This window comes from Citrus sinensis, chromosome 3 (assembly GCF_022201045.2).
Source record: "Citrus sinensis cultivar Valencia sweet orange chromosome 3, DVS_A1.0, whole genome shotgun sequence".
NCBI lineage: Eukaryota > Viridiplantae > Streptophyta > Magnoliopsida > Sapindales > Rutaceae > Citrus > Citrus sinensis.
In genome coordinates this window covers 48,056,442-48,071,475 of record NC_068558.1, presented here as the reverse complement: position 1 = coordinate 48,071,475, position 15,034 = coordinate 48,056,442, and the positions used below count along the sequence as shown (strand labels likewise).

General features: G+C 37.1%; 1 protein-coding gene across 5 annotated transcripts; it reads left to right on the top strand.

The window, feature by feature from the left end:
• The first annotated feature begins 751 nt into the window (after positions 1-751).
• LOC102621342 (protein REDUCED CHLOROPLAST COVERAGE 1) lies at positions 752-14,993 on the top strand. Of its 5 annotated transcripts, none has more exons than XM_025092553.2 (26): positions 752-1,105; positions 1,362-1,448; positions 1,552-1,613; positions 2,182-2,274; positions 2,542-2,614; positions 2,731-3,042; positions 3,142-3,209; positions 3,472-3,603; positions 4,043-4,084; positions 4,264-4,785; positions 4,901-5,055; positions 5,674-6,229; positions 6,317-6,379; positions 6,522-6,623; positions 7,342-7,659; positions 8,096-8,188; positions 8,297-8,398; positions 8,921-9,025; positions 9,257-9,390; positions 9,961-10,144; positions 10,511-10,642; positions 11,053-11,165; positions 11,315-11,405; positions 11,825-14,142; positions 14,289-14,358; positions 14,713-14,993. In XM_025092553.2, exons 2-24 carry the CDS (start codon positions 1,388-1,390, stop codon positions 13,976-13,978), a joined length of 5,667 nt encoding a protein of 1,888 aa, XP_024948321.1. In that variant the 5' UTR covers positions 752-1,105; positions 1,362-1,387; the 3' UTR covers positions 13,979-14,142; positions 14,289-14,358; positions 14,713-14,993. The 5 variants fall into 5 exon arrangements, with proteins under 5 accessions (XP_024948321.1, XP_024948320.1, XP_006491272.1 ...); XM_025092552.2 differs by having other exon boundaries at positions 1,356-1,448; XM_006491209.4 differs by having other exon boundaries at positions 1,342-1,448.
• The last annotated feature ends 41 nt before the right edge of the window (positions 14,994-15,034 follow it).

Here is a 15,034-nt window from a genome sequence, read left to right as displayed (position 1 = left end):
GCGATATCAGTGATTCTCAAGCGCTGCAGATTGAATGATTGATGACATAATCACATAATAGTGAACAAGTTTTGCCATCTTGGTAAGGGAGAACGTACACAACTTACCCACAAAAAAAAAAAAAAAAAAAATCAGCAGCTTGCACTGCATTTTAATCAACACTGAAAAGAAAATTGCAGTGTCTCAAATCAGCTACTAATGAGCGGATACGGTAATGCAGAAATACCAAATTTATTTCTGATTTTGGTTACAACATATAAACTAAATGGTAAATCTGGAATTCAGTTTTTTTTTTTTTATATATATAAATTTACTGCACATCTTTTTCGGTCTTTTTGGTGCATTTTTATTAATCACGTTCTATATAGATACTATGTCCATATGATAATTATGCAAAATGAATTACAGCAATGTGGGTTTGCTTGTTTTGACATATCACAAATGAAACAATTTATTATGAAAGTAATACTCAAGACTTCAGAGGCTGAGATTTTGGCTCATCTGCAAGTGCAACACCAACAGAACCATTTCTTAAAGCTGACTACCTTGTGCAGATAATTTCATTCTTTTATTTTTTTCTTTTTTCCCTAGCTGCCTTTTGAATTCTAGAATTTTATTTATATCACTTTCACTAATTTTTTTTAATATATATCGAAATTTTATAACAATAAAAAAAAAAAAGGAAAACGGTGTGTGTGTGTGTGTGTGTGGGTGTATATATATATATCTAGCCAGAAACTGGCATAAAATGCCATATATCATCTGACTGTTAAATCTCCGCCCTTCCTTTCTTATCATACCCGCTGGGCCTAGTACCCACCCACCCCTCTCTTTCTCAATCTCTCTCTCTCTCTCTCTCTCTCTCACACCGTTTTCTTCAATTGGATGTGGATGAGACCTTCATTTCGTTTGGTTTCATATCTCTTTTATGCTTAAGCACGCTTCATTATTCTCCACTTAGCTTTCTCGTACTCAAAACCCACCATTCTTGCAGCTCCCTGAGCTTCGTTATTTACTTAATACTCTTTTTATACCTTATATACGGTGTATTAATTCTTATTGCTGCAGCCGTCGGTTTCTCTACTGCAAACTGCATTAAATTCCCGTACGTACTTCTCTCTTCCGCTGCTTGGTAATTGTTTTCGGTTAATTAATGTCTACTTTAATTGATATCGATTAATTTCTGAACTCTGATAGATTCATAGGTCAAGTTTATTTATTGGCACTTGCTATTGTATGCGAACACATGCGTGCTTTTTATTAATCATTGTTACTCTCTATTTTGGTCAATGCATACGGTTCTGTTTCATCCTATTTCTTGAAATAAGTTAACTTAAACAGATAAGAGCTTATAGTTTCAGCTCAGTCAAGCTAGCAGAGGTAGAAAATGGCTCCAAGGAACAGTCGCGGCAAGGCCAAAAACGAGAAGAAGAAGAAAGAAGAGAAGGGTATATATCCTCAATTCATTTTAAATAATACGTTGTTCTTTGTCAACTTCTTGCTTACTATATAATCAGCTACGTGTTGATAAAATTGATTATGTTTCTGCAGTTCTTCCGGTTGTTCTGGACATCACCGTAAACCTTCCCGATGATACTCGAGTTATTTTAAAGGTTTGGTGTTGGTGCTCCTTGGTTAAGTTCATTAAACTTGTACATGTTGAAACCAGCCACTCTGCGTGGGCGAATATTCAGCTTGAATTAATTGTCAATATATTTATTTTTCTCGCTGCTGTTACAAGTCAGCGGCACCAACTCTGTGATGGTGTTGCTTGCGCGTCCACACTCTTTTGTTTTCTTGGGCATCTTTCCTCTCTTTGCGCTTTTTTTTTGTGTGTGTGTGTCTGTGTGTGACTCTGTGTGTGTGTGTGTGTGTGTGTGTCTATACACATATATTTATTGCAAATGCCTTTTTTTTAGAAAAAAGAAATCTACGCTACGATTATGATATTAAACAAATTTCCCCATTAGTTGTATTAGCTGAACTCGAATCTCGAGTTTGTTGTTAGAGACTGAATTTTTGATACAAGCAATAGCAAACACAACTATCCGTTTTCATTTCACTAGTAAATTAAATTTACGCTTTTTACGTGTGAGATAGTCGCGTCATTGTAATTATAAAATTTGTTAATTTTCTAGCCAAAGATATGACTTAACCCTATAAGATAATGTTTGTCAACAGGGAATATCAACGGACAGGATTATAGATGTTCGTCGGCTGCTCTCTGTGAACACAGAAACTTGCTCTATCACCAATTTTTCATTATCTCACGAGGTAAAAAGTTCGCAAATTTTGAGAAACTATTCCATTTTTCCCATTTTTCTTTGTAAATTTTACTGTAAGTGTATTTCATTTTAACAAAAAAACTTGATACGTAACGGTAACCTGTTTAAATTTAGTTGGGCTCAAAAGGGAATAAGAGTGAAATACGTAAGGGTATTTCTGTAATTAAAAAAATATTTATCCGTTTTAAGTTCTTATGTCGGTTTTGCCTAAAAAAAAAAAGAATAGAATAATTTTGTGAGTTTTTAAATTGAGCAGATAAGGGGCCCGCGGTTAAAAGATGCGGTCGACGTGGCAGCACTGAAGCCCTGCGTTCTTTCGCTAACGGAAGGTAAATTTTATTTAACCGACGGTAATTATTTGTTGGCTTCAAGATTACCCCGCGGTTTCTTGGAACGCCTGTTTGATTATACTCGACCGTTATTCTTGCTCCGTGTAATCCAACAGAGGACTTCGATGAAGAGGGGGCAGCGGCGCACGTCAGGCGCGTCCTGGACATTGTGGCGTGTACGACGAGCTTCGGCCCTTGCGGATTCGACGCCGGAAAGAATGTGCCTGATAGTAAGAGCGCCAAGAAAACTACCGCCAAAAATGAAAAAGACAAGCAATCGCAACCACCGTCTTCACCGCAATCCAAGAATTCAAAATCATCGAATGACGTGACGGTTGATGGAGATGGAGAGATGAGCCACGCTTTCCCTAAGCTCAGCAGTTTCTATGAGTTCTTCTCACTTTCTCATCTCACTCCCCCTCTTCAATGTACTTTTCGCTCTCCCTTGCATCTCTTTATATAAGATTATTTTAAATTTTTGTATTTGTAATTAAACTGCGGTGGATTATTTTGAATGTTGGTTGCAGTTATAAGGAAGGCACCGAAGCGACGGGTTGAAGAAATTTCCCCTGATGATCATCTTTTATCCCTTGATGTAAGACGATACTAGTTAAAAAAAACACTTAGATTGCTTTTTTTTTTCTTTTTTTCTTTTTGGTTCAAGTGCTTTCCGAACAAGTACCCCAAAAAAAAAAAAAAAAAAAAAAAAAAAACACCTGAAGCCAGTTATAGTGCTTTTACTCGAAGCACTTTACCTCGAAAAGGCATCCTAGACAAATTCAAATTATAGCATTATTCTTATTATTCTTTACAATGTTGCTTTAGATTTCTCATTGAGGTCTTCGGTTTATTCACAGGTGAAGCTTTGTAATGGAAAGATGGTTAATGTTGAAGCTTGCAGGAAGGGGTTTTATAGTGTAGGAAAGCAGCGGATCCTCTGTCACAACATTGTTGATTTGTTGGGGCAGCTTAGCCGAGCTTTTGACAATGTCAGTTCTTTTTCCCCTTGCTCAACTTGCGTCCTTGATGGTTTAGTTTTTCTTACATTGTTATCCTTCAAGTTCGACAATGTTCATACTTGTGCTTTATTTACCAGAAGATTGGTCAGTAAAATAGATTAACTATCTTTTGCAATTCAATTGATTTTTCAAATATTTTTTGCCTCACCAAAATGATTTGAATTGTTAGAGTGGTTTGGTTTTGCCAAATCTAGACAGTGCCAGTAGTGGTCACATGTAGTTTCTTTTAGAAATGGAGATTTATGCTAGTGCTGGACTTTCTTACCTTAGCCTACTTTGACTGGTTAAGTTGTCTGGATGGAGATTTTGTACATAGGCTGTACATTTGTAAAATTTCAGTTCATTCTGTGTTACTGTTCGGTTCTGTGCTGGATATTTGAAGTTATATATCTCATCTATCATTTCGCAGGCATACAATGAGCTCATGAACGCATTCTCAGAACGTAATAAGGTAAATAATCATCACAGCTTTAGTTTCTTTTCCCTTCCTTTTTTTTTTTGGGTAATGGGTCAAACATCTTTTTACTGACCTTTCTATGAAATCTGTTTGAGTCAGACGTTTTTATAGTTCTCCAAATCTTATAGTTCCCTTGTCATGTTATTAACCCTCCTCTTTTAAACCCTTTGCAGTTTGGGAATCTTCCTTATGGCTTCAGAGCGAACACATGGCTCATCCCTCCCATCGCAGCACAGTCACCATCAGTTTTCCCTCCTCTTCCTGCAGAAGATGAAGCATGGGGAGGAAATGGAGGTGGTCTAGGAAGAGATGGGAAAAGTGATTTGATTCCTTGGGCCAATGAGTTCTTGTTTGTTGCATCTATGCCTTGCAAGACAGCAGAGGAAAGGCAGATTCGAGACAGGAAAGCATTCCTTCTTCACAACTTATTTGTTGATGTTGCCATTTTCAGAGCCATCAAAGCTGTGCACCATGTGATGGGAAAACCCGAGCTAATCTATCCAAGTAACTGTAAAATACTCTATACTGAGATAATAGGGGGTTTGAGGATCGCCATCATGAAAGATGCTTCCAATGCATGCTGCAAAGTGGATACTAAAATTGATGGAAGTCAAGCAACTGGAGTGGATAAAAATAATTTAGTCGAAAGAAACCTACTGAAAGGGATTACTGCTGATGAAAATACCGCTGCCCATGTAAGATCAATATTAAGTTGCTGAGTTAATGATGTTATTATCCCTTTTTTTTTCCCCAAATTGTCATTGAGGTGATCTATAAACGGTTGAACGTATCGTTACATTTTGACTGCAGGATGTTGCCACCCTTGGTGTTGTCAATGTAAGATATTGTGGCTACATAGCTGTTGTGAAGGTTCAGGAGAGAGAGAACAAGAAAGTTGGTCCTCTGTTTCAAAGCATTGAACTTGAACAGCCTGAAGGCGGTGCTAATGCACTAAATATTAACAGGTTTGATTAGAAACCTTGGTCTGTGTTCTAAAATTATCACGTATCTCATATAATTTAAGGTCTGTGTGAGATTTCAACCAATAGCTGGTGTTTTGGACAATTTTATCGTTTAGAAGAATAAGTACACAATCATGACCCATTATATTGTTTGAGTTTCAACCAAATGTATGTTGCATGCAATAGAAATTTTTCGCAGGTCTCTCCTTGGTGAATGATGAATTTAATCCTCATTTAACTTTATAAGTAATCTTAATAGTTTTAATTTATTACATTATTATTATGAACATATACCATATTTAGACAAACATTTTAGAAGGACTACTTTCAGCCCCCTAATGTTTGGAGATGGAAATTATCATATGGAGTTTTCTATGTTCAGCCTGTGCTTATGCTTCATTTGTAATCCTATTTGGTATTTGCTTGTTTTTCCATGCTCATATATTTACATTGAAGTATGTCTTTGAAACAAAAATGCATGCTATTTTCACTTTACAGTTAGTACTATTATGCATTTCCATAATTTCTTTTCATTATGACAGCATCTACTCAGTTTGTGGTTTTCCTCTAGTAATGTTTCTTCTTCAGGGAAAGTTTTAAATAATGCTATGTTCCCTACAGTTTGAGATTACTTATTCATGAGACAACAACTTTAGAAGACAATAAACCTGCACCAAATTTGCAAAATTTGGAACGCGAAGAGCTTAATGCTTCCCAAATGTTTGTGGAGAGACTGCTGGAAGAAAGCATTGCCAAGCTTGAGGAAGAGAAACCAGAAAGGGAACATTTTGTGAGATGGGAACTTGGAGCCTGCTGGATACAGCATTTACAGGACCAAAAGAATGCTGAGAAAGATAAGAAACTATCAAAAGAGAAAGCTAAGAAACTATCAAACGAGAAGGCTAAGAGTGAAATGAAGGTTGAGGGGCTCGGAACACCTCTTAAGTCCCTTAAGAATAACAGGAAAAAATCAGAAGGAAGTAATCACAAAATACATTCTGAAACTTTAAAATCTCAAGCAGATGGAGTTAATGGAGAATCTGAAAAAGCTACTTCAGCTTCTATAGAAGCTAGGCTTGAAAGCAGGGATAAAGAAAATGAGCTTGCACTAAAGAATTTGTTGTCTGACGAGGCATTTGCACGGCTAAAAGAATCTGAAACTGGACTTCATTGTAAGGTAATATTTTTGTTGATGTGATTTCTAGGGAAGATACAACTCCCTGTGTGTCTTACATGGTGGTAACTAACTTACCGTGTTTAACAGTCCTTGGAGGAATTAATTGACTTGTCTCACAACTATTATGTTGAAGTCGCACTCCCAAAACTGGTAATTTCTGAAAGTATTTCTTTGTTTTTCTGTTTATTTACGTGTAAGTAAGGTTATGGTTCTTATCAAAGATTAAAAAAAAAAAAAAAAGGTAAGGTTATGGTTATTCCTGTTTACAGTATTTAATTATCTTTCAATACAGGTAACAGATTTTGGTTCTCTGGAACTTTCACCAGTTGATGGCCGAACCCTTACTGATTTCATGCATACTAGAGGCCTTCAGATGCGTTCTCTGGGACATGTGGTGAGTTCCTTATTTCAAATCAGGGTTTGCTTCCTTGATACACATGTATAATCATAATATCTTTACAGGGAGGAAGCTTTATTTTGTAACCTATGCCATATTGAATACAATGTAATTGCGTCAAGCTTTGACATCTGTCTGTAATTTATAGTAATCCATTCCAGTCTTTTGGAGGTCTTCTGTTCGAATGATACATGCCTGTGTGAAGAACCACTCCATATGTACACCTTAATGTGTCGTAATGACAAATTGACAGCTGTTGTCCACTCTTTAGAGTATTTCCATTATTGTCAACTGCAATATGTGTCTTTAGAAGTACTGAATACAACAATGTTTGAAACATGCCTAGCAAATCTTTTAATAAATTGCACACTACTGTCAAAATAAGATAGAATTGAATCATAAGTGGCCATCTGTAAGTTCTATTATAAAACCTCCCTGAAAGTAAGGACAAGATATAGAATAATTAAGAATGTAAACTTGTTTCTATCTTTACTGGTAATGCATCGAAATCTCATCTCCTTCTGAGTTCTGTTGCCTTACCTTTAGCATTTCTGTCATGTTGCTGAGTTTCACATGCACTACCTTGCATCCTTTTGCTGGGAATCATCATCAGAACTTAAATCCTAATGAAGATGCAGAGACCTATAATTTTTAAGATGTTGCAACTAAGGGTTTGTCCATGGTGACTAATGCCTGCTGTTTGTGTTGGTACTAGGTCAAGCTATCGGAAAAGCTGTCACACGTACAATCACTCTGTATTCATGAGATGATAGTTCGGGCATTTAAGCACATTATTCAGGCAGTGATCTCTGCTGTCGGTAACACTCAGAGAATGGCTGTCTCAATAGCTGCTGCACTGAATCTGATGCTTGGAGTGCATGAAAGTGATGGATTAAATAAGTCTCATAATGTCCATCCCCTTGTGTGGAGATGGCTGGAGTTGTTCTTGATGAAGCGATATGAGTGGGATCTTAATGGCTTAAACTTCAAAGATGTGCGGAAATTTGCAATTCTACGGGGGTTGTGTCACAAGGTATTTGATACTTATCCATGAATTTCAAAATTCTTGAGTGTCTGGAATTATCTATGAATACTGTGGATCTGTAGTTCTGTAACTTAATATAACCTCAGAATGGGCAGGGGTATAAGATTTTATAACTTGATTTAGGACACATCTAATTTCTATTGAGAAAATACTGTTTTTTCATATGGAGAGTATTGATGTTATCCTTGAACTGGTGTATCTCTCATTGAGATGATTTATGCAGAAGTTTACCTCGGCGGAAATCTGTAGATACATTGGAATGTTTGACTCAACTTGGAATAATTAGATCAGAAAAATACTTTTTATAGTTCACAAATAGTATGTTGCTTGTGCCAAGAATTCATAGCCCATAAATTTTGTAGCCATCAATGAAACACTAACACTCAATTGTTTTTCATTTCTTGTTTCCTAATACTGGTTTCAGGTGGGTATTGAGTTGGTTTCAAGGGATTTTGACATGGATTCTCCAAGTCCATTCCGAAAAATAGATGTTGTCAGCCTGGTGCCTGTGCATAAGGTACCTAACTATGATAAGAAGGATGGAACAAGTTTTTTCTCCTTCTCTCTGAAATGGTGGAGTTTGTTTGTATCTTCTTTTGAATTGTTTTTTATTAATTCTTTGCAGCAAGCGGCATGCTCATCTGCCGATGGAAGACAGCTCCTGGAATCATCAAAAACAGCTTTAGATAAGGGAAAACTTGAAGATGCAGTCACCTATGGGACCAAGGTACTACTTAAATATATCCTTCTTCTATGTAATCTGTTAGTAAGGTATTCCAGCAACCATACAGATGGCAATCATTCAGCTTGGGTATTGATAATTGATATCCATGTCCAAATCCATACTTATCATATGTTCATACTCAAATTCATGTCCAGATTTAAAGGCTGGATATGGATATGGGTATATATTGAACAAGTTATATGTAATATAGCATTATAGTAAAAAAAAAAAAAGTTTTTTTTTTAATTAACAATTTTTTAAAAGAAAATTTTTAATTACTGATTAATTTTATTCAATATAATTTTAAATATTTTTTAATTGATAAATTTATTTAATTTAATTCAAATTTTATATTTCAAAATTTTAATAATATGATCTTAGATTTTCAATTAAAGAAATAATAAAAATAAAGTTGCTGCCCGTTTCAGATCCTCCATCCCTGGTGACGGAAAGTTGCTGAAACTATGTCTTCACCCTTTCTTATTTTGTATTTTTTTATCTTGTTTACCTTTGTGATGTTTGAAGGCCCTTGCTAAGCTGGTAGCAGTTTGTGGTCCCTACCATCGAATGACTGCAGGTGCTTACAGCCTCCTTGCTGTAGTATTGTATCACACTGGAGACTTCAATCAGGTTTGTTGGATATCCATTTTGTTTTAATCTTGCTGAGGCATCATCCATGACACCAATATTTTTGTTTCATTGCCAAATCTTTTCAGACCATTCTAAATAAGCACTTAATTCATTTTTGCTGGGCTTCGATTTATAGACAAAACTGTAAAATTTTTAGTGTTTGATTGATCGGTAATAAAAGTTTTCAAGACGATGCTGAATCAATACTCAACTATCTTTTCTGTTATTCAGGCTACGATTTATCAGCAGAAAGCCTTGGATATCAATGAGCGAGAACTAGGACTTGATCATCCGGATACAATGAAGAGTTATGGGGATCTTGCTGTATTCTATTATAGGCTTCAGCACACAGAGCTAGCTCTCAAGTATGTTTTATTCTTGCATAAAGCATATCAACTTCTAGGTTTAGGTAATATTACTGGGCTCAGCTTCAGTCCATACCTTTAAAGGTTCAAATATTCCACTGGCCAGTGAAAAACTTATAGGAGTGGATTTTATTTGTATTATATGGATGGTCCTGACTGTAACTATTATTTTTCATAATTTTGTGTCTTATGCCTACATGTTTCAGCCTGCTATCTGGATATAGGGGTTTCTCACTATAATGGTGTACCAAATCACACTGATTGTGTTTTCCATGCTGATAATGTACATATTGGCTATTAGAATAACTGGAACTTCCATTCATGTTGTATCAACCAATTCTGTGGACTTTCAAAGTCACTTGATCGAGGGATGGTATTAAGAAGATAACCTATTTCTAGACTATATTGTGTTTGTTTCCTTTAATTAACATCCAATCTTATCTTTGCTAATACTTTTCTTTTCTAAAATGTCCTCTTCATGTCTTCTTTTTCAATGATGAAGATTATACCCTTTTTATATATTTGGGTGTCTTCTCTGTGTTCTGAAGGTCTAACCTTGTTGTTGATCAGGTATGTAAAGCGAGCTCTGTATCTTTTACATCTGACTTGTGGCCCATCTCATCCAAACACTGCTGCAACATACATCAATGTGGCTATGATGGAGGAAGGACTTGGGAATGTACATGTTGCCCTCAGATATCTCCACAAAGCCCTGAAGTGTAACCAAAGGTTACTCGGTCCAGATCATATTCAGGTGTTGTTTTGTTGATTATTTTTTTTCTTCTTACCAGTTTCAGCCAATTTCTTAAATGTTATACCATCTATAATATACAAAAAAAATTTCAACATATTGTTTCATGTTCAAATTGTCAACCTAGATCTGACTTATTGGACCACGTTTAAAATAAGATGCTGCAAAAACAAATCCATACTCATGTTGTCTGCTTAACTGGTGAAGTTGGTATGTAATTTTACAGTTCTAGTAGTGCTGTTAGAACTGATAGTGCAGATCCTATTGGGAGCAAATAAATGACTGATAAAAATTTTCATTTTACATTTCTTTGTTTTGGAATTTTGTTTATAGCTTTAAGGAATTTTCTGTTTCTGTAATGCTTTGCAGACAGCAGCAAGTTACCATGCCATAGCAATTGCACTCTCATTGATGGAGGCTTACCCTTTGAGTGTTCAGCATGAACAAACAACCTTGCAGATTCTTCGAGCAAAGTTGGGCCCAGATGATCTGCGTACACAGGTATTTTACGTATCAAGTTAGTTGTGCTCAATTCTTTTTTTTTTTTTTTTTGGCGGGGGGGGGGGGGGGGGGAATGTGGCAGGCTTTAGTGTGTTATGTGTGTTTGTTGTTTTGAGATATTTGAGAGTACTTCTTGGTCGTCGTTCATGACTGCTAGACAATTCAAACTGCCTAAAATTTACTCAATGTGGTTTGCTGATAATACATTTTTGTTGGTAGTGGATATAGCTATAAACGGAGAGTTGGTACTTTTACTAAATAACTTGAAATTATGAGTTCTAACTTCAAATCACGATGCTTACACATTTATGTAATCTTCTTGTGGGGATGGGTGGAGCTGGGATTTCAGTGTGGGGAGGTTAGCTTCTCATAATTGATATGTAGTCATAAGCTTTATGAAAATGCTTCAGGATGCTGCCGCTTGGCTTGAGTACTTTGAGTCCAAGGCTTTTGAACAGCAAGAAGCTGCACGAAATGGTACTAGGAAGCCTGATGCTTCCATAGCCAGCAAAGGCCATCTGAGGTAATTTCTATATTACCGTCCATAATATGGAACCTTGTGCAACTGAATTGATTATTGAACTTTTGATGTCCAGGATTTGGTGCATTTTTTTCTTTCAATTGAAATATCCATACCCTTATTGCTAATAGCTAGTCTTTTTACTATACCAGTGTATCGGATTTACTTGACTACATTAATCCAAGTCATGATACCAAGGGGAGAAATGTCTCAACATTGAAGAGAAAGACCTATGTTGCAAAGGTATGTTGGTAAAAAATATATTTAGGTAATAGGAGAAAGAGACAAATTGTCCTATTGCTGCTCTTGTTGTAGTGGAGAGTGGAGAAACTTCCATGATCTGAATCTGTTAGTTAAAAACATTGATGATGCTGAGGGGAGGGAAGTCTCAACATTAACAAGAAACTTTAATTAAAAGTTGTAACACATCATCCCTTAAGGTCTAATCATGGTATTTGGTGGGACACCAGACTGGAACTGGATTAGTAAGAACTGACCAGGAACCGGCATGAGATAGAACAATTTGTCATTTTAGTCAAAGCAAAATCAATAGGCAGCCCCTCATGGGGTGGCTAACATGCATTGTCCTTGTGTTGTGTGTGTGTTCAACTCCTTGTTCTTCTGTACTGGACCTGATCGTGTTTCTAAATTTTCCGTTATAGGTGAAGGGAAACTTCTACCAAGACAACAATTTAACAAGTCCTGATGGATCTTCCAAGGAAGTTCTGAGAGAAAGTTCAGATGAAGAGACACATGCACCTGAACCAGAAAGTGACACAGATGTCAATCAGGGGAGCTCTATACCATTTCAGCAGCAGGAGCTTGTTGTAGAAGAGTCTGCAGTAGAAAAACCAAACATCACGGAAGAAATTTCATCTGCAATACACGAGGAAGGAGATGATGGATGGCAACCAGTTCAAAGGCTGAGATCAGCTGGTTCATATGGGCGGCGGCTAAAACAGCGGCGGGCAACAATTGGCAAGGTTCATAGCTATCAGAAAAGGAATGCGGATGCAGTTATTGACTACTCTTCAGCCAAGAGTAGTCATCACAGTAGTAGGTATTACCTCTTAAAGAAAAGGGCAGTATCTCATGGAAGTTCTGCAGATCACCACCCTGTGACTACCTTCCATGGTACCAAATTTGGGAGGAGAGTAGTCAAGGCTGTAGCATACAGGGTAAAGTCCATGCCTTCTTCTGCTAAAACTGGAACAGTAGAAGCTTCTATAAATGGGAGTGAGCCTTCAAGTTCTCCTTCAGAATCCCGTCCTGCTTCTGCACCAAATGATACCAGCTCAGTGAAGAACTCAATAATCAGTCTTGGAAAATCTCCTTCTTACAAGGAAGTAGCAGTTGCCCCTCCTGGTACTATTGCGATGTTGCAAGTCAGGGTTCCACAAAGTGATAATCCAGATAATCAGGAATTTAGTTTTGGAAAACCTGAAGATGGAACGATGGAAGAAAAAGAAAATGTTAACACCAATGTGACTGGGGCAGAAAAAACAAATGAAGAGAAGAGTGATTCTGTATTGGATGCGACAGATAACTTAAAAGAGGAAACTGGGGTTCATCCGAACAGGGAAGAAACTCATATATCTGATGGATTGGAAGATAACCCATCTGTGGTGGTATCTGAGAGTGAGCGAGGAGTTGGATCTGTTGTTGACATACATAAAGTGGTTCAGGATGGCATATTGATTAATGGTATACCCAACTCAATTGATTCTCCAACAAGTGAATTTTATGAGAAGGATTCATCTGAAAGTATTGAATCCCATGATAACACAAAGTCGACACTACAAGTAGTGGATGATTTGAAGGAAAAACCATCAGTTTTCAATCCAGGTGACACTCGGGGATTACCTAATAGGAAGTTGTCTGCATCTGCAGTACCATTCAACCCATCACCAGCTGTTGCACGTGCTTCAGCAGTTGCCATTAATATGACTTTGCCTCCTGGTCCTGGTGCAGTTACAGCTGTTGCACCTTGGCCTGTAAACATGACTCTTCATCCAAGGCCTGCTACTGTCTTACCTACAGTTAATCCAATGTGCTCATCTCCACACCAGCCATACCCCTCACCTCCTTCAACTCCCAACATGATGCAGCCATTGCCGTTTATGTATCCTCCCTACACTCAACCCCAAGGAGTACCAACCAGTACATTTCCTGTGACTACCAGTGCCTTTCATCACAATCATTTCTCATGGCAATGCAATGGGAACTCCAATGTACCAGAGTTCATTCCCGGGCCCTTTTTGCCTGGCTACCATCCAATGGAGTTTTCTGTTCCACCACCTGTTGTTGAGCCAATTCTGGATCCCATAATGCAGCCGAAAGCACAGTCTGGCGACCTTGATAGTTCATGTTCAGCATCGATTCTGCCAGAGAACATTGATGCTGTGGGAGATGCTGAGAAAGAAGTGGACCTTCTAGCATCTAAATCAATGGATAATGCAAATGAAGTAGCTGGAATCGGTCGGGAAACTGTTAGGGGGGAGTTTGTTAAGGAAAATGGTCATTTAAATTTGTGTGGGACTGAAAATGCAGGGAGTGAACCCGTTCACTTTACCAGCCAGAACCAAAGCTTGAGAAGAAATGTTGAAAGGGAAATTGAAGGTGAGAAAACCTTCAGCATCTTGGTAAGAGGAAGAAGAAACCGAAAGCAGACTTTGAGAATACCAATTAGTCTTCTCAGTCGGCCATATGGCTCACAGTCCTTCAAAGTTATATATAACCGGGTAATCAGAGGAAGTGAAGCTCCAAAGTCTTTCAGCTTTTCTTCAACTGGAGATTCTACAGCTACTGCTGTATAATTTAGGTTTTGTGTTCTTACCATGCTAAGAAGTTACAAGCCTTCATTCTGTCATATAGAAAGGGGGATTGAATAATTTGTGGTTTTCTTGTTCTGGCTGTCATCGGTAACAAATTGCCTTGCCTCATCAGTTTTATGAACAGAACACCTTCAGAGAGAATGCAGGTTAGTTCATAACGAAAGCATATGTTATTCCATGCATAGTAATTTTCAAATCTAAACATTCTCACCAGCACTGCATTGGAAATAATATATTGTGAATAAAATTTGTTTCTAAAGCTTGCATACTGACATCCTCAGAAATCATGCAGATAATCTGCTGTTGACAGTATCCATATGGTTGAAGGTGATCGGGGCAAAGGCAATATTTTTATGGACCAGGTATTGTCTCATCCTTACAGTCCTTTAGTATCTGTGTCTGTGTGTATCTGACACTGATTCAATGATTGCAAACCACCATTTTGTCCTGGTTCGTCTTTGGTGGATCTTAGTTTTTTGTTAACTAATTCATAAAATCATTTAATCAGTAAAGTTTCAAGACATGTCTCTAGATTTATGCATGAATCCTTAAGGAAACTATAATATCTTAGTTTACATCCTCTTGTTATTCAGTGGCTGTCCTAAATGACCGGCTTAATAATAGGAAATTAAAACCTGCCGAGGAAAGTAAGTCATAAGTAGCTTTTACTATTTTATTGGCTCATCAAGATTTTTTTTCCCCCGCTTGATATGCAGGTTTACAATAGGAAGATTCCAAAGATTTACTCTTGAGGACTTGATAGATATTAACGTTTGCTTGATTTGCAACTTTATGATAGGATTACTCCTGGGACCCATGGATGTTTTTCAAGGTGACAATTTTTGGTTCCTTATTATGGTTAGGAAATTTTGATATCTTGGATTACAGCATTTAATGACATTTGAGTTTTCTGATTTCTTATAGTAAAAGACTTAAGTAATTAATTTGATTTAGTTGTACATGACTCATTTTTAATCGGCATCGACACATTGTTCAAGTTGACTTGTGATTTCATCAATTTGTATAGCATCAACAATT